Source organism: Tamandua tetradactyla, chromosome 2, assembly GCF_023851605.1.
Source record: "Tamandua tetradactyla isolate mTamTet1 chromosome 2, mTamTet1.pri, whole genome shotgun sequence".
In the NCBI taxonomy this organism is placed as follows: Eukaryota; Metazoa; Chordata; class Mammalia; order Pilosa; family Myrmecophagidae; genus Tamandua; species Tamandua tetradactyla.
Genome location: NC_135328.1, coordinates 53,369,521 through 53,393,011, shown reverse-complemented (window position 1 = coordinate 53,393,011; position 23,491 = coordinate 53,369,521). Strand labels below are relative to the sequence as shown.

General features: G+C 54.7%; 1 protein-coding gene across 1 annotated transcript in view; it reads right to left on the bottom strand.

Moving 5' to 3' along the window:
• ASS1 (argininosuccinate synthase 1) overlaps nucleotides 1–23,491 on the bottom strand; it is a 57,086-nt gene that overhangs the window by 12,920 nt on the left and 20,675 nt on the right. Inside the window, exons 6-12 of the mRNA XM_077147120.1 lie at nucleotides 21,851–21,907; nucleotides 19,473–19,547; nucleotides 16,012–16,082; nucleotides 15,331–15,361; nucleotides 9,288–9,378; nucleotides 6,374–6,458; nucleotides 5,728–5,792 (exon numbers count right to left, since the gene is read on the bottom strand). Coding sequence (XP_077003235.1) covers nucleotides 5,728–5,792; nucleotides 6,374–6,458; nucleotides 9,288–9,378; nucleotides 15,331–15,361; nucleotides 16,012–16,082; nucleotides 19,473–19,547; nucleotides 21,851–21,907 — 475 coding nt within the window. The remainder of the gene's footprint in view (nucleotides 1–5,727; nucleotides 5,793–6,373; nucleotides 6,459–9,287; nucleotides 9,379–15,330; nucleotides 15,362–16,011; nucleotides 16,083–19,472; nucleotides 19,548–21,850; nucleotides 21,908–23,491) is intronic.

The following is a 23,491-nucleotide window of genomic DNA, read 5'->3' as shown; positions in this document are numbered from 1 at the left end:
TAAGCTCTGCCATCCTGGCCTCAGGGAGCATAATGTGTAAAAGTCTTACAGAGACCAGGCATTAATATAATTGTCCTGTGCCACAGAAGAGCTTATCCTGTTTTGCTGAGGTGGGGTGCAGCTCTTGGGCAATCTCTGCTGACCTGAGTCTAGTTGTGAGCTTTGAGTGGAAAATGGCTTCCCCAGCAGCCAAATGTCCACATTTTCAAGTTTATGTGCAAGGCTCAAGCCCGTGACTCCCTCATCATTATTCTGGTAAACACACTTCAAACAGGCCAGCTACATCACACAGCTTTCCAGAGCGGCTCAGAGCTGCAAAGGGGAAAGGAGCAGAAAGGCTGATAGAGGCAGAGAAAGAGGGCTGAGAAAAGCCAGTGCTGACAAGCACAGCAGGGGGGAAACGAAACTGTATAAAAAACAGAGCTGAGAACTCAGCACAGAGGCAGGGGCCACTCTGCACAGGGCCAGTGTGTTCCCCCAAGGGACGGGCCTAATGGTTCAGTGGCCTCTTTACAGAGATGGATGTGGGCAGAGTAGTTGGAAATACTGGCCTCCAAAATGACTGGGTTAAAAGGCAAGTTATCAGTTAAACTAGAAACTTTATCAAGGATAATGTGATTTCCCAAGAGCCAGCAAAAGCAAGACACTGACGAAGGCCTATTGGCTTTCTCATCCTGGCACGCATGAGGAATACGTATTGGGTTAGAAACCAGACTTCTAATTATTAGCTTTGCTGAGTTTTGGAAAAACCCAAGAACTTGCAAAGTTCTTCCTTAGGCTGGCTGCAGATCGTTGCAACGGCGCCATCCCAGGCAGGCCGATAACAGGCACCACCCCCTCATTTCCAGCTCCTGTGGGGAAACCAGGCCTCCTCCCTGCTTCTCTGTCTGCAGCTGGACCAGCGGCAGGGCATGGTTCAAGCTGCAGTTGCAGGGCCGGGGCCTGGAGCCAGAAGTCCCACAGCAACTGTTATCTTCAGGGATCATGCCAGGCTTTGCTTTGGGGACCTTAGCCCATCTTTGCTTCTCAGAATCCCAGAAACCTGTCTAGAACACAAGAAGATGGCGGGCTTCAAGTTTTGGCTGCTCTTACATTTTAACTTCTGTTGCGACCTGCCTGGAAGGTAAGTATCTGGACACATGGCCGTCCTGGCGTACCACCCTTATTGAGTGCTTTGGGTCTAAAGCACTTCAGGCCAACTCTGCAAAGTCTCCCCACAGTCCAGAGAGGGGAGAACACAGGTGGTGTGGAGGGAATGAGGAGGGTATCTGTACTTTCCAGGGAGGATGAGACATGGCTTAGCCAAGAGCCCCAGCTACTGGCCTATCACAGTTGCTCTCCAGGAAGCGAGGTCAGCACAGGGAGCAGAGAGTGCCTGGCGGGCAGAGGGGTGGCACATCCCACCACCTCCTGAGCCTGCAGGACCCCAACCCTCTGAGGGAGCCGCAGGCGGATCGTGGGCAAGAAGAGCTGGCAGCCCTAAACACATCAGCGGAATTGATACTCCTGCTTCTTTTCTGAGAAGGTGTTAAAGTTAATTGGGACTGATCAAAAAGCTTGTTTTGGGGATTGCTAATTACGTGTATGTGTGAGGGAGAGAGAGAGCATTTTAAACATCTTCCCTCTCCTCTCTATAGGGGTAGGGAGTACCGATGATTTCTGTGTATTTCTTCCACACACAAAAAAATGATTTAAAAAAAAATCAGTGACAGAAACCTGATGCTAAAAGACTATGGATTTGGGGCTTTTGACAGTCGGCATACAAACCACTGCGCAAAAAGAAGGAGGAAATGACAGTTGAGTCTCCGTGTTGCTGTGGAAGAGACAACAGACATTTGCAGAGTGACACGCACAGCGGCTCCAAGTGTCTATTTTCATCTCCCCGTGTTTACAGGAAAAAGACAGAGGTGTCAGCAGTTCTCAGTGGAGCAGCTTCAATCACGCCGTAATTACTGCCACAAAGTGGGGAGGGGGGAGGAAGGGTGAGAAGCTGGGGCGGCCAGGGTAGGGGTGGGAGAGTGGACCAAGGAGGAAGAGGTGGGGACCCAAACAGCTGCTGTGGCTTAAATTCCCCTCATCTGTTGCCCGGGCTGCCAGGTTAGCCGTTGAGCAATTTGGCAGGATTGAGTGGGATCTGACAACTCGGCAGGGAAGCAGGGAGTTAGGGCACCTGGACCAGCACTTTGAACGCCCCCACCCCACCTCCCCAATGCCTCCAAAGGGCTCTGGTCCTTTGGGGAGGCAGTATCCAGAGGAAGCAAGTTGGGAAGGGAGATTGGCTGGACCCCAAGAATCCCCTTGTGGTACCAGGGCCAAAGACGGAGGTGGTTGCCATGGTGTTGGGGAGGCTGTCAGGGTGGGACACTAGGCATTCTCCGCATTCCCTGTTGCCCCACAGGCCCCTTCCCAAGAATCAGGCTGGACCCCTGGGCTGGGGGACTGGGAACCCCTTTGCTCATAGGCCTCCCTCCACACCCCATCTGGAAGGTTGTGCTAAGCCGAGCCTCTGGTAGGACTGGGCAGGTGGGCGGGCAGGCGCCCTTATTCCTCCTTGGCCAGTGGACGAATAAGGAGGAAGTGAGAGAAGAGAGGTGAGCAGGGCCAGGGCTAGAGGAAAGAGGGAAGAGAATGGAAGGGAAGGCTGTAAAAGGATGAGGAGAAAGCAGGCAAGGGGGTGGAGGAGGAAGGGGGAGAGAGGAAAGAGGGAAAGAAGGGAAAGCAAGAAGAGGAGGAGTAGAGACAGCAGGCAGAGGGGAGCCGGGATGGGGCCGGAGAGGAGCAGCCTGGGGTGCAGAGGAGCCTGGGCCCAGACAGCGAGAGAGAAGGGGAGCGGAAGGACACGGCGCTGGCTCCTTCCCTGCTCCTCTCTTGCCTGTCTTGCCCACCCCACCCCCTCCACCTTCTCCTCCCCACTGATTTCATTTACTTCACTTAATTAGCCCCCCTCCAGAGTTAAAAAGATAATGTGATAATGACACTGGGAACAGCCACAATACAGGGAAAGCTACTCCATCTGCAGCCTTGCCTGCCCCTGCCCCTGCCCCTCTGACCCCATGGGCCCCAGGGCTGCCGACCAGGTCACCCCAGACCCTGGGGACTAAGTGCCACCCAACTCCCTCCCCACCCCCCGAAAAAGACAAGCTTTGTAAAACCAATACAAATAACGTCTTCCCCTTGTATGATGAGATGGGGACAAGCGCATCTTCCCAGCTCTGCCCTCAATATTACTGATGATTAACAGCTTCTCCCATTACTGTACACCTGATAAAAACTTTGTTGTGGGGGAAATTCATAATGCCTCTGACACAAATCCTAATTTATTGTTCCCGTTCTTTCTCACCCTCTAATTATTTGAGATGGAGGAATTAAAACAAGACACCACCCTAAAATCACCAAGCCACTTTCTTCTCTCATCGCCCCATCCAAGCAAGAGAAGGGGTGACTTAGAACTTCCGGAGGGAGCTGCAGAGACGGCTGGCTATGTCACGTGGCCTGGCTCAGAGTCAGAATCCTGATTTCCTTCCCCAAAGACTGTCCAACTCTCAGAGAAAATTCTACGCTTTTAGGGACACTCCTCTACAGATACACACAACATCCAGGCAGAATGAAGACCGAGCTCCAGGAACTTTCTCCTCGTGTGGGAGTTAAGGAGCCAAAGGGGTTGGGACAGACATTTACTCTCACAGTGCTGGCCTTCTACGGTAAAGATGCTGCCCCGGCATTGGGGACGAACTTACCATTTAGGCACAGAATCCACTATGGGGCCAGGAATGTTCTACGTTTGTTCTGCACAAACGCCCACTTCACAGATGAAGAAGGTGAGGCTCGGGGAGTTAAGCTGCTCGCCCATTGGTGGTGGAGCCGAGGTTGGGATTCGGGTCTGACACCAAAGCCGTGGCCCTCCACACCAGCTCTCCGGTGTGCCTCTCCCAGGTCTCCTGGGACTTGGCCCCTACCGCACCCAACCCATCTCCATCTGGGTGCCTCCGACCCTTCTCTCGCGCTCTCCCCTGAGTGCTCCCACTCCAGTTTCCCCATCGCAAGTTCCACCTGTTGAAGCCTGTTCTGCTGCCTCCTCCAGGATGTCTTCCAGAACCGACAGCCCAGTCCAGGCCGCCATCACTATCTCCTTCTGCAATCACTTTCTTCACATCAATTTAGCTTGACTCTCACCCATCCCATACGATGCCGTTTCACAGGGACCCAGGGCCAGTGTTTGTACTTCCAATAAGGAAAGGCAAATAATCCTGATTAGTTGGCAGTGGCTGCCTGCAGCTCTGAGACCATATCTAGATTCAACAGGACACTGCCACAATCAATCAGTGGTGCCTGCCACAGGCAGGGGGGTGATGTGACAATGGGGGCCACTACTGCCTTTACCTTTTCCTGGCATTCCCCCAGGGGCAGCCACCTTCTACCACACACCTCACTGCCCCCGTCCCTCTGCTATGTCTGAACCTGGGCCTGTCCTACTCCAGTCACGGGCACCTGGGGGCAGCGCCAGGATCAACAGTGAGTGAGCCCTCTCCCTGCTGGCGCCTTGGTTTCCCCATCTGTAAAATGAGGGCTGGTCTCTTGGTTCTCAAGGTCCTCCCACCTCCGCCACGGAGGAGTCACATTGTGACTGGCTCCCAAGGGCAGGTTTAGACAAAGGGGCATTTAATCAGATGCTAATATGGGCATGAGACAAAGGGAGGTGAGGATAAAAGGGAGCAGCTAATTAGTAATATTGTTCTCGACAAGGCCTTCCAGGGAGTTTCAATTAGGTTGTTTCTGACGGATAAAAGCTGTGGTGAGGAAGGAAAAACACATGGAAGAGGCAAAGCTGCCGCCTCTCTCTGGTCCTCCCTACACCTTTTAAGATAAACCCCAAACAGGTCAGAGCCAGAATGATCCAACTCTCTCTACCACTCCTACCATACTATGCTTGGGGAAACTGAGGCCCAAGGTCATTTGACAAGGCAGGGCAAACCGGGAATGAGACCCCTGCCTCCCAGACCAGTGCCCTTTCCTAACAGCTGAATCTGGGGATCTGCTTTCTTTGGATTTTACAGTCCAACGGATGGGGAAACTGAGGCCCAGGGAGGAGCATGTCATGGCCAAGATGACATTCAATAACTGAGGGCACAGACATTCTAGTGACCGACAAAGGGAATCATGGGGTTTGGTCACTGAGAGAAGGCAGAGGTAGCTGCTTGGGGCCCAGCCAGAAGAGCACACGGGCCCCGCCAGGGTGGCCCGCCCCTGGGAAGAAGGGCTCCGGTGCTGTTTCTGTCCTAGGGACAGGCCTGCAGGTCCTGGCCAGCTCACAGCACCCGACAGCGCCCACCCCTGGCCGGCCTCCCGCCCTGCGCAGCCACCAGCTTCCTCAACGCAGCTTTAATGACCACGAAATCAGCCTTGCACGGTCCGCCTCCCAACTGGAAGATTCGCCTGGGACACGAGAAAGCCTGACCTCCGGACCTGGCCCTCAGCCTGCGATCTCCCCAGAGTCTCTCTCAGGCACTCGGGCTCCTCCCAGCAATGTCCCCGGCCCAGACCTTGTGAGGCCTGTGGGCTAAAGGCTTGCCACCCCACTCGACAGGAGGGAAGCTCAAGTCTGGCAAGGTGAAAGGATTTGCCCCACGTCACCCACGCAGCCAGGCAGTAGCAACTTTGAACAGGACCAGGGGCTTGGGGGTGTCTGAGAGCGGAGGCGAGCCTCCAAGGGCAGGGGAGCAGGCTCACCTCTCGACTTCATTCCGACGAAGCGGTTCTCCACGATGTCGATGCGGCCCACGCCGTGCTTACCCCTGCGGGAGGAAGGGGCTGCTGGGGTCCAGGGGTGACCCTGAGGCTGCGGTCAGACAGCACCAGCGAGCGGGCCCCGGGCTGCCGCGTGCGCCGTGCCACGAGGGGGCCTGGCTGTACCGGCCCCAGAGCCACATCCTGGGGGTCAGGGTCCACCCCGGGATCCAAGGTTCGGAGGAGAGCAGAGCCAGGTCACCCGGTCCCACCGCCCATTGTCCAGGTGGAGAAATGCAGGTCCGGAGAGGGACGGACTCGCCTGGGCGGCTCAGTGAGTTTAATTTGCGCCTTCCATTACCTCTGCCCTGGCACCAGCCTTAACCACTGCTCATCTTTCCTGGTCTCTCACCAGTGGACTCCCTGGGGTGGTTGACTTTGGGCTAGGGGCATTAAGCAGGGGCCACCTGTCCCCTTGGTTTGGGGGAGGCTGGAGGGGGGCTATGCCAAAGCCACCTCAAGGCCGGGGACAGAGGGGGCTGCCCTGTCCTCCTAGCCCACTGTCACCCTGAGCTGTCCTGGTCCAAGCCTCTGCTTGTCCAAGACCCTGCAGTTTCCTGGGAGGCCTGGTAGGGCCATGGGCACTCACGCGACTTCGTTCAGGTACATGAAGAGCTCCAAGGATGAGCAGTGGGTGGTGCCGTCCTGGACATTGGTCACCTGCACGGGAACCCCTGGGGCGGGAGGAGAGGGCAGTGGGCCTCTGGGCCAGAGCTCTGCGGAGGAGCACCGCGCCTTGCCACCCCGCCCTCTCCCCTCCACCCGCAATGCCTTAAATGAATGTGACAGATATGGACTCCAAATGACTCCTTGAAAAGCCCTGTGCAGGTTGAGGCCTGCTGCTGCGGGGAGAGAAGGGGCGAGAAAGCCCCCCAGAATGAAAGGGAAAATGCAATAAAAACTGCTCTCCCCCACCCTTCCCATTCTCTTTGCCCCTTTTGCATTTAGGGGCTGTGAAATCGGAACCAGGCCCTGAACTAATTGAATTTCACGCTCCACTATTGTCTTATGCCGGGAGCACCTTCTGTCCCACCAGCTACCCGGGGCCGCCTGGCCGAGGTGCAGGGAGCTCCCGGGCGTGTGCGCGCGTACACACACACACACACACACACACACACACACACACACACACACACAGAGTCCCCTACCACGTCTGTCAGGCAGACCCCCGCACCCCCGACCCCGTACCCCAGACCCGCTCGCAGCCATCTGATTAATGGGGGTGAACTGGTGCCCTCTCCAGCGGGCGAGGTCCATGAATTCTGAGAAGTCGGGTCTGGGGTGGCAGGAGGGCAGTGGCCACTGCTGGGGAAGGGAAGGGCTGCGTCGAGGGGGTGGGGGGGGCAGTGGGTGGGTTCAGGGTTGACTTTGAATAGCAAGGGGCACTTTCTGGAGCGGTGTGAAATGAGCAATAAATGTATTAGGGGGCTAACAAGAGAGCTGTAACAGTGACAAAGAAAAGCTGTTCAAAGTTGGCGGCTAATCCCCCACCCATCTGCCCGACTCATTACCATGTCGCCAGCGATAGGTGCCAATCAGGTCTCAATAGCGGCTTTCGAGTCTTTATTAGCCAGGCAGGCGCGCTCGGAGGGGCTTCGCTCAAGGCGCTGTCAGCCTCGCCATTCTTAACCCCCATTTCCAGGGGTTTTATAACTTGGTTGTAAATTGCTATTAAATGTAAGTCTGCCCAATAATGAACCTTAAGCCCCTCTCACTGCCCACCCCCCTGCCTCTCCCCTCTTCCTTTCTTTCCCTCCCCGTTCCTATTATCAGCCTTCGCCGGGGCCTTGGATGGGGCCTGCCTGGGAGGGGAGGCGACACTGTTAGTGCTACTGCTAGAGAAAGCCTCTTAGCCTTTAAAATAGTTAATAATTAGATTAAAACTTCAAATAAATTAACGAGAAGACGAATGGGGAGTAGTCAGGAGACAGATCCTCCCATCTTTTTTTTTGTCTCCAGACAGTCCCCAAATCATTAAAATGGATCACGTTTCTTCCCTGGCCCAGTCCGCAGCATGGCCCTATTCCCCGAGGAAGGGCAGAGACGTGTGCCTGGAACTCTCCACCTCCTGCCTGGCACCCAACCCGGTGCTCTCCCGGGGGCCCTGGGGCACCTGCTAGGAGCTATTACCTGGGTCCGACCCATCAACGGGGATGCCCAAGAGGCTCTAGACCGGGGCAGAGTGGGCACGAAATGGACCAGGGGCTCCAGCTGTCTTCAGGGGCCTCCGACCAAGGCGAGTGTGGCCCCTGAGGGGTGTGAAATTCATGGTTGGAACAGATGGGGGGAGCAACAAAGATGCCCACTGGCTTGGGAAGGCTGAGCTTCCTCCACCAGGCTCTCCAGAAAGGCCTGGAAGAGGCAGATGACCAAAGTACTAATGGCCTCCAACTCCTACCCCCTTGCTCTGCAAAAATGCCCAGTGCAGCCCCTATGAGCCTCATCTCTGTGGCCCGTTTCATCCGTGCGTGAGCCCCTGGCTCAGGACTGAAGTCAGCTGTCAAGTCTGCACCAGCTCACGGGAGAGCCAGGATCTGAACCCTGTTCCCTCTCCCATTCTCAGTCTCTGGGGTGTCCCTGGCTGCTCCGTGGGGCCCCTCTCCTTCTGCTCCCTGCTCCACTTTATGGATGGACAGCAGTCTCCTTGCCTGGGCTGGGGAAGGCCTCACACCTCCTCTATGGCCCTCTGGCCCCTGCCCGGCCTAGAAAGCTGAGATCCAACACCACCTCCTCCAGGAAGCCTTCTGATCTCTGCAGCCTCCTGGAAGGGTCTTCTCCTAGGAGCCCCTTAACCCTCACTCTGAGCTTGGTCCTGTTCCTCCTGTTGTCAGGCATGCCTTGCCTCTCCCCTTTTCCTCCTGGGCAAAAGATGCCCCCTCAGGCCAAGCCAGAAAGCACTTCTTGTACATGGCAGTGAAGATGAGAAGCTCAAGATACTCATCCTCTGCCAAGAGAGGCAGCAGCTCTGAAAGCAGGGTGGGGGCAGAGGGGGTGGTGGCAAGCAGCTAATTTGGGACTAGCCAAGGCTCTAGGGGGCCGGAGGGGTCCCTGAGGCCAGCTTTTAAAGACTCATCATTTACGGACACCTCCTCATGCCAGGGCCCTGAGCTGGGCCCTTCCTGTACGGACTTCATTCAACACCCGTGAATATAAAAGACCCTCTGATCCCCAGTTTCAGATGAGAAAACTGAGACCACGGAAAGGCACACAGCTGGCAAGTGGCTGCTCAAGGACTGGAACACACTCATTTGGATCTCGTGCCTACAAACTGGTGTAATGTGCCCCCAAGGGCCCCTCTGCTTCCCTCTCCAGCCTGGATGCTTCCAGGGATCACAATCCAGGGAAGAGGGGTGTTAGGAACCCTTGAAGACCCTGCCACAACTCTGGCTTTCCGTAAAGCAGGAGATGTGAGGAGGGATTATGCTTAGGCTCCAAAACGGAGAGGAAAGGAGCTAGGGCCCCAAGAGTCAGCCTCCTTTGAGTCTTGGTGGGTGGGGACATACCTTTCTTGAACTCGATCTCAAGGATGTCGGGGCTGTTGGGAGCTTTGGCTGGGTCCTGGGTCTTTGTGTAGAGACCTGGAGGTGCTTGGTTCTGACAAAAGAAAGAGTTCAGGGATTGGGGTGTCCAGAGCCAAGCTGCCCCGTACCAGTTCCTGCGCTCCCAGGCCTGCCCAACCCCCGTCCCCCACCTCCTGCATCTTTACTGTGCCGCTCTCCCCATCCAGGACCCGCCAGCTGGCACCGACCTGCGTGTCCCCCAGCCCCCAGCCCTTAGCCAGCCCCGCTTGCCAGGGGCCTGGGAAACAAAGGGCTCAAGAAATCAGACAAATTTTCCTCTCAACTTGATCTCATCTTTTTCTTCGACGCCCCCACAGCTGGAGGTAGAATAGCAGGAGAGGAACAAGTCAGGCAGGAAAAAGTGGGACTTTGGAGGGGCGAGGCGGCGTTCCAGGGGCTTCCCAGGAGCGGGTACGCACGCTTCTGCTGGCGCCGGGAATTGGGGTTTATTCTGCACTGACCGCAAAGCTAATGACTACGCGTGACCCCAGCAGGTGCTCTGGCGAGCCGAGCCGTCCTCGGGGTCCCCAAGGTTAATACTCACAGGGAGAAAAGAGAAGAGCAAAGCAAAAACCCATTTGAAAACACATCAACCTTTATGTATATTTTTTCTTGGGTGTGCTGGAAAACGGGCCTCTCATCTCGACGCAGCAGCGGAGGAGCTGCCTGCTGCCTAGAACTCTCAAAATTCTCACAGCTCCCCCAGGCTGAGGCTTGGACACTTGCCACCTTGGGGACGGGCCCTGCTGTGGGCATCTGCGGCCCAGCCGTTCACCTGCCGACACCCTGGGAATGGCAGTCCCTCGCATCTGTGGTTTTAAAAACCTTGCAAACATAAAGGGGGCACGATTTCTGCTTGGGGAGAAGGACAAGTTTTGGTACTAGATGGTGGTGAAGGTAGCTCAAGATTGGGACTGTGACTCATGCCACTGAAATGTACATTTGGGAGTGGCTGAGATGGGAAATCTGATATGTATGTATGTTACCACAATTAAAAAGAGAGAGAGACTAAAGAGATGATGACATGTACGGCAGTTAAATGAAATACATGATCCCGGACCAGGATTTAATAATGGAGGAGAAAAGGCCCAAAAGGACACTACAGGGACAATTGGGAAAAAATAGAATATGGACTGTACGCTTTATATCAATGTTAAAATTTCTTAAACTTGCTAGCTGCAGTTAAGGTGGTTGGCCACACAAGTGAGTGTCTTTGTTCTCAGGAGAAACACGTGCAAGTGTGTGAAAGGAGCATGCTGGATGCAATCTGCTCTCGGGTGTTTAGAAGATAGATGACAGACAGGATTAACAAATACAGCAAATGCTAATAGTTGGTAAATCTGGGTAAATGGATAGGGGATGTATGCTGGAGTTCTATGCATTTTTGCAACTTTCCTGTAAGTTTGAAATTACTTCAAAATAAAAAGCTAAATAAATAAATTAATTTTTTAAAAATCCCACTTTCTATCTTTGATTTCTTTTGCATTCTCAGCAGCCCTGTGTGGTACAAAGGGCAAACAAGCACAGTGAACCTTTGCAGATGACGAAGCCAAGGCTGAGGGGAAGTGACTGTAGGTGCAGCTGTTGGCACAGACCACAGTTGATTTGACCCCCGCCACATCCCTGGCACCCAGCATGAGGCAGGGAAGCCACGAGGCTCCCAACAAAGGCATGCTGATTTTAAAGTTGTGGAATACACTCCCCGAGTCAAGAGGCAAGACCCCAGGCTGTGAGGCCCTGGGCAAACTGCTTCACTTCCTTGAGCCTCAGTTTCCTCATCTATAAAAGGGGGAAAATAGTAACTGACAATTTCACAATTTAAGTGGACAGTTTCTATGTTTTTTGTTTTGTTTTTAACTGGACATGAAAATCATCCAAGAAAATGCAACGAAAAGCCTGGTGTAAACGGCAGCATGCTTCGCAGATGGCGAGGATGGCTGAAGGAGACCCCTTGGTGCGCCCCGAGCCTCCCTCCAGGAGGGGGCCTCCTCCCTGCATGGGCCTGGACCACCTGGAGGGCCTGGGAAGGACTGATCACCTGTGGTCACTCTGCCTGCTGGCTCTCTGCTAGGGTGACCAACCGTCCTGGGTTGCCCAGGACACTCGTGATTTTACCACTGAACGTCCTGTGTCCTGAGAAACCCTTCAGCCCCGAGCAAGCCAAGCTGCTTGGTTCTTCCAGCTCTATGTCTGCCCAGAGCTCAGACAGGGGCAGGGGATGGAGACGCCCGACCTCAAAGCGCTGTACGCCTCAGGTCCAGCTGTATATATTCCTACATTGGTTTCCATTTGTAAGGCAGGAACAAGAACCCCGAACCAGCCTCAAAAACAGACCTAAGGAAGTCCTTAAGAGCCTCCCCCAGCCTGATGTCTCCATTGAACAGATGGGAAATGAAGGCCCAGAGAAGCGGCTTGTCTAATCCAGCAGCACGTCACCTCCAGTGTGGAAGCCAGCCCTGGGGTTGGGCCCTCCGGGCTCTTCCACCATCCTATATTAATCACTTGAAGTTACCTGGAGGCTGAGAAAGAGTGAGGGATGTAGCCAGAAAGAGCCAGTGCCACTAGCCACAGGGGTGAAGCACTGGGTTGGGACCTCTGGGCTGCCAAGAAGACTCCACATGGCCTGCCCTGCCTGCTGGGGCTTCTCCTCTGGTCCCCAACCTGGGCTTGACTCACACCAGGGTCTCCAGCAGGCCCCTGGCTCTGACATCCTGAGGACCCCAACCCTCCACCCACGCCGGCCTCCCCGCCACCTTCACCTGCTCTGCACCTGACCCTCCGCTTTCAATTCTGTGCCTGTCAGTTCCTTCTGCCACACTTCTTAATACAGCCCAACACAGAAGTCAGAGAACGAGACTCTGCATTTGGAGGGAAAGAGGCGGAGGAAGGAAGACTCCCAAGGACACACGTCCCAGACTCCACAGTGGAAGTCAGAGGCAGCTGACGGGAGGCTTCCGACACCCTGGAGGGAACCTGACAGCGCCGATTAAATAAAATAACTAAATAGAAATAAAATGACATTTGCTTTGCATTCCAAGGTAGCTCGGGGCGCCTGCCTTCTTTTTACTCTCCCTCCTAAAAGCCCAGTTCAAATGACAAATAGTTTGTTGCTGAGTATCAATGCCATCTATTTATCCATCCCAGCGGGAGGGCTCACTTCCAATGCCATCTTTGGGGGGAGGGGGAGGGGGGCGGGAAGAGAGTGAAGAAAAAAAGAGAGGGAATGGGGGGTGGTGGTGGGGAGAGCGAAAGAAAGCATGAAACAGGGCCCAAGAAGAAGAAATTGGAAGCAAATGGCCCATGAACTAAACCATGATGTAGAGGCATGATCGATGCTGCAAATGGTTTATTCATCCATCAGATATGGCGGGGCTGGCGACTGAATGAACTCTTTCACTGTGGGCCGTATGAAGTTAAAGCAAGTAAATTTCTATCTTTCTTCGCATTAGCTGCCTCATTGCCCTTCAATCAGCCCTCATGGAGGCAGAAAATGGCTCAGCCATCTGCCTGCAAACCCTCCCTTCGGCAGGTCTCAGGGCTTTTTTTTTGGAGAGGGGGAGGGGGCACCGGTTCCCCTAAGCTCCCTCTTCCTGAGTTCCTCTCAAGGGGGCCGTGGCTGACACCCTGCTCCCCTAGCTGTGGCCTCCTTGTTTCTGGGATGCTAGAGGTGGCTGGAGGACAAGCATGTTCATATACATGGACTCCAGACGGGCACGGGTGGGTCCGGGGTGGAGGCCCCATGGCTAGATTAGCATTAGAGGTCAACACAGGCCCAGCGCAGCACAGCGCAGTGGGCAGTTTGGAAAAGGACCAGAATAGACAAACCCTGGGTTCAGGGGAATCTCCCCGTATTTCTTAGAAGGAATGATGTTTCCTTCAACTCAGGCCCAGTTTGACCTCTTCCTGGGGAGATGAGAGTTGGCCCTGAGAGGATCTTGGCCTCTTCTCACCCCCAGAAAAGAATCTTAGCTTCTTAGCTGGCCTCAGGAGGGAGAGCAGGACCCCCAATTCCATGATTGAGGCCTTGCCTTATGCCAGGGACAGACCAAGCACTTCAGACATGCATTCATTTCAGCCTCAACTGCCACAGAGGAAGGTGCTGCAGTTTATTGTTTTGTGTATAAAAAAATAGAGGCCCAGAGAGGTTGGGTAACTTACCCAAGGTTACACAGCAATAAAAAAAGTAAAGCTGGGAATCAGACCCAGGCTCCTGCCTCTCAGACATGAGTATTAACCACTGCACCTCCTACCTTCCCAGTCTCAAGGCTTGTTTGGGCGCAGAATCTAAAGATAAATTCTTTAACACATATTCATCCAATGCTTGCATTAGACACTCAGAGACACAAGAGGGACAGGACCTGCCCAAGGTCACCCAGTGAGCCTGCACCAGGCCTTGAGGCCCCAGCCTACCCAGTACTGCCCAAGGGGTGACTTTCTCTCTGGTGAGCAGAGGGACCTCAGGCTGCTGGGAGAGGGGTGGGGAGCAGTTTCCCAGTGGTTTGGGGCCCGCTAGGGCCTGGAGGATGCCCTGCCATGCAGCCGCTCAGCCTCCCCCGCCCCCCTTGGTGCTGACTGACTGGCTAATTAGGGGTGGCTGGCCTGAGAGTTGTGGGGTCAGCAGAGCATGAACTGGAAAAACCTGTGGCCAGCAGGCGGCAGCCCTGTGGGGCTCATCAGCCCCTAGGGGGCAAGGGTGTGGGGCTCTCCTGAGTGACAAGTTTTGGGCCCAGCAGGGTGAGTGGGCAGGGAAGGGGGGCCTGGCTCCTCTGGGCTGGTGGGAAGTGGGGGAAGCAAGGGCCAGAGTGTCAGTTCCCGTGATGGGGTGACTGGGATGCACCCCACTCCCTCACTGAGCAGCAGGTGCCCTCAGGTGAATCCTTGTACTTCTCTGGGCCTTGGTTTCCTCTTATGGGTATAAGACAAGGGTGCTCACATACACGGTCAGGATTCAAGGAGATTAAGCCCAAGCCCCGGGTCCCAATAAGTGGTAGGTGGCACATGTTATATTATCGCCAACGGGGAGGGTGCTGCCCCAGGGAAGCACTTGGGGTGGTGGTGGCAGTGGGGTGAGAGTCAGAGGCACCTGCTCCCTGGGGTAGCCATCCTTGGACCCCCAGTGGAGTTCCAGCAATCTCCATCCTCACCAAAACTACCCAGGCCTCCTCCCCTCCAGCCGGTCATCTTGGATCTTGCTGGCCCAGCTGCCTGCCCCTATCCAGCACACTTCTTCCCTAGCATCGGACCAGCAGCCCCCCACCCCCACCCCCAAACCAGCCTCCAGGGGTGTGGGGCTGAGCCAGGGAATGGAGACACATTCCCTCAGGGACAAAGAGATTTCTCTCTTCCCATGATAGATTCCACCCTGCCTCCCCCATCTCCCACGGTGGGCAGGGAGACATACAAAGAGAAACCCCCAGGGAGAGAAACTCTAAACTTCAAACAAGGCCAAGCCGCCAGGCCTGGCCAGCCTGGGAGGCCGGGGATAGAGGATCAGGGCAGCCTGCCCACGGGTGTGGGACAGAGGCACGAATGGGCCCTGAGGCTCTAATCTGTGCCACTGCTGGGCCCCCCCTTCCACCCACCCCCCCCGCCATTATAATCAAGCAGCATGGCCTAAGAGCTGGTGGGCACAGGCTGGGCACCTCCCATAAGTGTCTCATCTGCCTAATTGCTTCTTTATTGTCTCACAATGACACTTTCCCTCTATGCTGCCCTGAAATATTTCCTTCCCCTATTCATCTCATCAGCAATTAGAAAAAGAGCTGGTGGGGTGGGGGAGGGGGGATCTTAAAACACAGCGCGGAGAGGGCAGCGGAGGGGGGCCAGCCCGGTCGGGGAGGGTTGGGGAACACAGGCAGAACTCAGCCCCAACCCCACACCCGGCCCCCCGTGAAATTTCAAATTAGGTTACAAATACATCAGACAGTATCGGCATGGAATAGCCTTACCACCAAAGACAGACTATGCAGAGGAAATGGGGAATTACCTTGGGGTTCTCCAAGATTCCAGCCTCGTAGCTGTGGGAGTGAGAGGGCAAACAGGGATTCAGTAGGGGAGGGACACAGCAGCCCCACTGCCAGCCCCCAAATCTCTGAGTGTATGGACAAACCCAGCCTGCCCTGTTCCCTCTGCCAAAGCAATGACTGCCAACCCTGCTTGGAATATTCTGGGCTCACCACAGCCAGCTGCGGGAGCTGCAGGTTGCAAGGAAAGGCCCAGGAAATTTCCCTCTGTCTTCTAGGGCATAGCTTAAGGGGTCCAGACCTGGGGGCCTCTGCTCTCAGGCACTAACTAGGCCATGGGACCTTCACACAAGCTACTGCTTCTGCCCTGAAGGCTCTTACCCATGCCCCGGCTGGCCTCTTTACAAACTTGCTGTTTTAACTCAACTGCCACTTCCTCCAAGAAGCCCTCCCTGATACCCAGGTCAGGCAAGTCTCCATTATCTCCCTCCCAGCACTCAGTGGAATGGCAACAATGGCAGTGAGTGAACTGGTGAGTGGTGGCTCAGAGTCTGTCTTCCCAAGGTCTCCTGGTTCCATGAGGGATATTAGGGGACATTAGGGTCACTTCCACAGTCTTGGGCTCAGGCAGGCACTCACCCACTGGCTCTGCTGAATGAGCAGAGGAAGGACAGAGGGATGCACAGGTGGAAGGAGCATCTTACCTGATGTGCATGAGGTTCTCGTCCATGCTCCACGGGTTCTTGGGGGTGACTGGGATAGGAATTCCATGTTGCTGCAGGTAAGAGATGACCCAGGCAGATGTGAGGCAGCTCATCATGAGGGTCAGGCCCAGCTGCCTTTTTTCTCTCACAGACAGCTCCAAACTCTGGTCCCCATTCAGGCGAGACCAGACTACTCCTGGTCTCCTTCCCCTCCCCTAGGCTGCCTGGTGACGGAGTGACCAGAGTCCTCACTAGCTGTGCCCATGCAGGAGCTACAAGACGCATGTGTCTGGGATGTCATGGAGTGGACAGCTGGCCTTCCTTCCACAAGATTCTGAGTCTACACTTCACAGGTAACCAAGGGCCCCTGAAGCACTTCCCTTGCACCAAGTTCTGTGCAGAGGGTCTCCCGGCACCAGCTCACGGCTCCCCCTCAAGCTAGAGGCTGAAATGGACCCAAATCGCACCCATGGAGGCACGATGTGAACCAAGGCACACGCCACCAGAGCCCACCGGGTGCTCAGGGTTTATGAACGTAAGCCCAGACACCCGTCCGAGCTCCGAGCCCGTGATGCTTGTTCACTACTCAACTATACAACAAGGGGCCTGGTACTTTCTGGGAGCCGCTCCTCTCCCCTGCACTCGGCACAACAGCCACATACATCACTCTCCAGACCCTGGAAAGGACCAGCCCAGTTGGACCTCCAACCCCCGTCTTCATTTTACTTGGTTCTGATTATGTTTTGCTTCCCAAATGATCCCAGCTATTGTCAAAGGAGAAAATCCATCCCCACCGAGACCCTGGGCTCAACAGGCTGTTGGCAACACTTTGAAGGCCCACCTTACTCAGCCTTTTGGGGAAAAGATGAATCAAACCCGTGCCTCATACGCTCCACCAGCGTTCAGTTCACACCCGGCACTGGGATCCCCCCCCATGTTCCCTGGGCCCAGCACACACCATTGTTGGTTGGCCCTGCCAGGCACCTTTCAACCAGTGAGAACGGGTGTTCTGCCACCCAAGCCCCTTTTCAGCACCTCAGGCCCTGGGGGTTCCAGGACAGGGCCGGTCCAAACCCAGCCTCCACTAGCACCTTCCCCACCACCCTTCTTTCCCATGGGGCTCTGCCTCCCCCACTTCCGTCTCTGTTAGAGTCTAGAGGCCACCTACAGGGAGCTGCTGTGTTTCCTTCATCACCACTTTAAAACTTCAAAATAAATTAGGCCAAAACCCACTGGGCTTTTTTGTTTATTTGTTTGTTTTTTAAAGCTTTAGCAGGAGGCTTGCTTAAAAAAGGCACCCCCAACCTACTCTAGAATTTGTATACTTTTCAATCTAAACCACATGGGTAAACGGGGAGGCCTCACTTAAACGCTCTGTGTTGGGGGCTGTTTGGGGAAATAAAACGTTGCCTAGAGTAAAAACACAGGTAGAATTTTCCAGGTGCAGGGACGAGGGCTCTGTGCAAGGCAGGGCTAGAACCCAAAACCCCAATGGCCTGTGCACAGAGGCTTCCAACCTCACTGCTTGGTGGCACGGGGGCTGAGAAAAAGCAGGCCAGATTCCCTGAAGCTTTTGTGTTTAGGGGTGTGTGAGGAAGCACTCTTGCCTTCTTTCTTTCCGGTGGGCCTCCATCAAGGAGCAAGGAAAGGAAAAAAGGAAGATGAGGCCAGGCACCCCCTCCTCAGGAAGGCAACACATGCAAATACTGAAGAATGACAACCCCAAGACAGTTTTCCTTCCCAACTTCTGTTCTGAGCTCCTCCCTGCAAACTCTCATTGTAATTAAGGGCAGCAAACAACAGCATCTTTGATGTTTAGACTTGAGACCATGCTTGTTTTCCAGCTCTCACTTCGTACACCAGTTTTGTTTTGTTTTTAATGAACTATGGTGGCGATGATAAGGACGGGGTGGGTACTGTGTGCTTTCCCTTTGGACAATGGATTTGTGGGGAGACAGAAAATGAAGCAAATGTATGTTCTTATGAGTTTCAGACAGCACCCTTTGGCCTTGGTTACTTACAGGTCTTGAAAGCAGAGATTTTTAAAGCCCCATTGATTTTTGTCTCAGTTGTCTCAGATCCTGCCTGACTCTAAATTTGGACAAAGCCTCAAAGCTGTTCAGTTATGCTGGTCATTTCCTGGGTGCAGACACACTGCCTCCCTCCCAGACTGGGCTCCCATTCCCCAGGCTCAATCCTGATAGCAGCGTCTGGGAGCCAGCCGAGGGAGCCAGACTGCAGCTCCTGGCTAACTTTCCCTATTCGAAAGGCTATTTGGGATAGAAGCAGAGCTAAGTGACTTCTCTCCCGAAATTCAACTTCCCTGGAAAAAATGAGGAGCCTCTTTTGGTTGGGAGCTTACCAGTCACAGAGGCAATGTATTCGTCGGCCCTATCCCCTCTCTTTAGCCACAATTTGAGGAATGAGCATGTGAATGGGGTGGGGGTTCCAATTTGCTATTCTTACAGATGAAATATGCTCCATATTCTGTATCTCAAGGAGACAGGAGGAAGAAAAAAAAAAAAAAAAAAACACCAAACCCTCGCCAACCCCAGCTCTCTTAATAGCTCTGCTATTTGACAATTTGTTTGGCAACATATGGGCTTGCTCTTGTAAACTCCCCTCTTAATAATAAAACAACAGATGGTAGAGAAGATCTTTCCTCCCCGCTCTCCGGGCCTTAATGGGATGCTGGCGGCAGGGGCAGGGCTGTGTCCCTGCCGTGTCCCCTGCCACGCGGCACCTTGGCTGCGGTGAGAGCTCACAGCCAGCCCTGGTGACTGCTATTTAAAAACCTGAGCAATTTTCTGGTGTGTGCACCGAGTTGCTTTTTCCCTGCCTGATTGATTGAGGCTGTTTGTCAAGAGCTGCCATCGAGTCGCTAAAAAGAAAGGTACCCTGGAGAGCGGCTAAGGATCTTGATGCAAAACTTCTAATATGTTTTATTGCAACTTGTACTTCAAAAGGGCTTGTGTGACAAAAGCTTTTGTCTGCTGCGGCCCCTCAGAGTGCCTACCTGTTCCTGGGAAAGCGCTGGGGACAATTAGCGGCCAGGTAATTGATGTTCTGAGCAGAGAACAAGCTCTTGCTCACACAAACCCCCCCTACCCCCGGCCCAGGCATCCCCTGCATGACACGCACATTGCAGACAGAGGTGACAAGCAGGGTTTTGGTCACTGTTTCCCCAGCAACAGGAGGGAGGATGAGCCCAGCACCCTCTGGAAGTCCCTCAGGGATCCCCACCCCGGCAAAGCACCAGACAGATGACCACCCCTCTGTGGGGCCTGCCCAGCAGACAGGTGCCACGGGGGCAGGTGGGGCAGAGGTTGAATCGGCCATCACTCAGGGATTAATCATGGCCTCATGCCACAGGTCCAGATGACCCCCATGCAGTAACATGCACCAGGAAGGCAGAAGGGGAGGTTGGGAGCTGAGAGGGTGGCGTTGTCGACCCAGCCTACCTTTGCATACTCCATCAGGTCGTTGCGGCCCTTGAACCGGTTGTAGAACTCAGGCATCCTCCAGGGAGCGATGACCTGGACACAGGGCAAGGAAGGAGTTGGAACCGGGCAGGGCTGAGCAGTTGGCTCCTCCTGACCCTTTAGCTGCAGCAAGGGCCTCCTGCTCTGACAGCCACTCAGAGAGGACGAAGTCCATGGGGGGGCTGAGTGGGGGTCCCCACCAGATGGGGAAGGTTGCAGTCTGCCACACTGGAGGATGGCCGCGGAGAGGCCCAGGCCATGGCAGAATGGCTGTGTGTCCTTGGGTGGTCCCTGCCCCTCTGGGCCTCAGTCTCCCCAAGTGGGATGTGAAGGTTTTAACTAGATGGCCTCAAGGTCCTTGTCAGCACCCCAGTCAAAGGGCCAAGACTTCACCGCTAGGTGAGGCAGGGAGTGTCCATGCAGCTGCCATCTCCTGGTCTGGCCCTGCTCCTGGATGTGGAGCTCAGAGATGATACGTGTTGTCCCCCACCCCGTTTCTCTTCCTTCCTGCAACCATGGCTGCTTAGGAACAAAGAGGTGGGAGACCGGGAGGAGTCTAAGCTCTGACCAGACCCATTCCACTTGCTTTCACAGGCTTGAGGGGTCAAGGACAGGCTCCCGAGAAGAGCCCCTACTAATTCCTGAAGCTAACCAGGCCCCTTCCTCTGAATGCAACAACTTCACTGGGAGGCGGGCGGGGGTGTCACCTATGTGGAGAAGCTGGTTTGATTTCTGGGCTGCAGAGCTGATGGATGGAAGGGATGCAGTTGAAGAGCCTGTCCCTATCCTCCACCTCTCCCTGGCCCTAACACGAGCAGCCCCTGGCCCAGGGCTAAGCTCGGGAACTGCAGCTGCCTTCCAGAGCCCAGAGTAGGCCTCTGCCCCCCCCCGTCCCACCCCAGCCCCTGAGCTTGGCCTCCTTAGACAAAGGCCCAGAAATCAGACACCCTGCCCCCCCCACCTGCCGTGGGAACGCAGAAAAGTAGGGCTCAGGGGAAGGACCCCTGATGCCTGCGGGCAGCAAGTCAACAAGCAGTTACGGTCTGAGGGCTTCTCAGCAGCCTGATGTTTGGGGTCAAAACAGCTCATTAGAGCTCTTTACTGCTCACCTCCAGGCCGCTCCCATCTCCTAAGCTGCTGCTGGCTGGTTAAAGGGGCAGAGAAAGATCTTCTATTTAAAAGAAATATTTAAACACCTTGGAGCCCCTTGAGGGGTTCGGGAAAGGGTGAATCTGCCTTAGCTTCCACCCAAAGTGGCCAGATGTGTCTAAAAGGAGCCCCAGCCTTAGGCCTGTGCTGTCCTATATAGAAACCACAAGCCACTGAGCCCGTAAAACGTGGTGAGGTCTGGTCAAGAGGCCCTGCAAGTGTAAGACACAAATACTCGCCAGATTTCGAAGACTCAAACTATGAAGAAAAGAATATAAAACATCTCACTCATAATTTTTTCTTACATTGATTACATGGGGAATGCTAATGTTTGGGGGACACTGGGTTAAATAAAATCTATTAAGACTGTCACCTGTTCCCCTTTATATCTAATTTTTTCAACATGGCTTCAAGACAATTTAAAGTTATACATGGGGTTCACATTTGTAGCACGTGTTATATATCTATTGCTCGGAGCTGTTCTGGACCAGGAGTCCCTGGAGCCTGGCCTGGGCCTGTACTGGACAGGCATTCTGAGAGCACTGAATGAATGAAGGGAGGGGTGGGTGGCTGGGTGGCTGCAGGTCCAAGTCCCAGGACAGGCCAGAAGGGGCAGAGGGCAGTTGTAGCAAGCTGTACATGCACTACCATGCCTTGGGGACAGGCCATGGGCAAGGGCAGTTGATCCTGAGAGCCTGGTGACTCCCATCCCAGGAAAGGGTCAGAGCTGCCAGGGGTAAGAGCACCAGCAGTGTGTGTGCACGTGCGGGGGCTGGCGTGGCGGGGAGTGACAAGGACATCCATTGCCCGGGCAGCCCAGACCAGGGCTGGGAGGAAAAGGAGTAGCCCAGAAATCGGCAACCACGTCCTGGAACTGTTTTGGCCTGTATCCAGGAGGCTGGAAGCAGGAAAGCCAAGGACACTGCCTTAAGGACAGCCACATTCTCCTGTGCAGTGCCGAGGCCCACCCAAGCACCTGGACGGCCACAAATGAACAGCAGCTGGTATGAGTGAAGGGAGCCCCCTGCTGCACACCTGGCACCCCAAGTGCTTTCTCATCTGGTCTCGCCATCAGATTCTCCAGCCACTGTGGGAGAAGATTCAGGTGCACGTTGTCCCTGTACCATGGAACCTCCCAGAACCTCCTCTGTACCTGACCACCCACCCTTAGCACCTCACCCCTCCAAAGGAGAGGAGCAATGTCTTACCTTAATCTGGGGAGCCAGTGAGTAGCAGGTAAGCTCAAACCGGACCTGGTCATTCCCCTGAAACATAGAAGAGAGGAGTGTCAGGAGGCACAGAAGGGAGGGTGCTAGGGCCTGGGTGTGTGCAGGAAGTGGGGGAAGCTCAGTGCAAAGGCAGACAGGGGGCCCTGACAGCTGCTCAGGGTGGGCCCACTAGCTGCTTTAGTGCACTCTCATCCAACTTCGTGACCTTCACAGAAGAGTATGGTAATGAACCTGCCTTAAAATGAGGCAAAATGGCGTTTGCTGAAGAGGCTCAGTAATCAGCACCTGCCCCATAGGTGGGCTCAGGACTTGAACCCAGGACTTTCTGAGCAAAATAGGGCCAATGCATGTGTGCACAGTGGAAGGAGGCCAGGATGCCTACATGCCCAACATGGCTTTGAGTTGTGTGTGTCTTGGTTGTGAATATTGTTGTTTTTGGTTGTGCAATAGTATGTGTGCACATGTGTGCATGTGGCAGGGAATAGAGTGTGCGTGTGTCACCATGCATGTGCACATTTCAGAGTGCATATGTGTTCATGGATGTGCCCACACCCACTTTTCCCCTGGGGGATGGAGGCCTGGGCACCGCTGAAGCTCCAGGTGTAAGATGCCTTTCTCCAGAAAACCCCTTTTCTAGACAACAAGCTGCCCAAACCTCAGCCTCTTCCTGACGGTACCCCACCTGCCTGGCCTGGCCCAGACTTGAGACCAAGCTTGCTTTAGGGTTTTGGCGCCATAATGCATAAGACTTGGAGTCCTGTGGCCTCTCCAAGCCTCAGTTTCCCCATCTACCCAATGGCTGGTTGGGGGAGTGACCAAATGAGGGCCTTTGCTCTGTGGATCTTCACTCTAGACAGGGAAAATGAGGCCCTAGAGAGGGAAAAGGACTAGTCCAAGGGTACACAGCTGGGGAAGGGCCAGGTATCCCAGCCCCCAGAGTCTCCACTGCCTCCATGGAGGGAACCCTGCCCTCTGTGCCTGTGTACTCAGCTGTAAAATGGAGAATAATTCCTACACCCCACTGAGACGTGAACGTTCTCTACCATCTCCCGTGACCACTCCCAGGACACACTAACACACTGCTGCCAAGGAGTGGGTGGGCAGCGCAGGCCACCCACAGCACTGGCTTCGGCCAGCCCGGCTAGACCCAGGAGAGAAAATGGCTGCCGGCATCCTGCCTGCTTCCCTACCAGCTTGGCAGCCCAGAGGGAGACTTAAGCGCTGTGGAAATAACAGAGGGATTTTTCGCCTACTGTGAAAACTGCACGGGCGCAGCGAGGTAGCGGCGGGAATAACATGTTATTTTCCAGAGTCTTGTCAGGTGATGCAGAAATACAGGTTTCAGCCCCTCTCTGCAGAGCCAGGAGCTGTGAGATAGAGGCTGCCCCTCTCCATAACTCCAGGTCCACAAGCCCCTCCAGAATAGCCACTCCCCACTTACCCCATGCACATTCAACCCCCTTGGTGAGCACTCACTGTGTGCTGTCACACAAGAGAGCCACCTGAAGCCAGGAGGATTTTTAACACTGTTTTACAGATGGGGAAGGCGAGGCTCAGAGAGACAAAGCCACCTGCCCAGGGTCACACAGCCAGCAGGTAACACTCCTATTCTTATAGCCC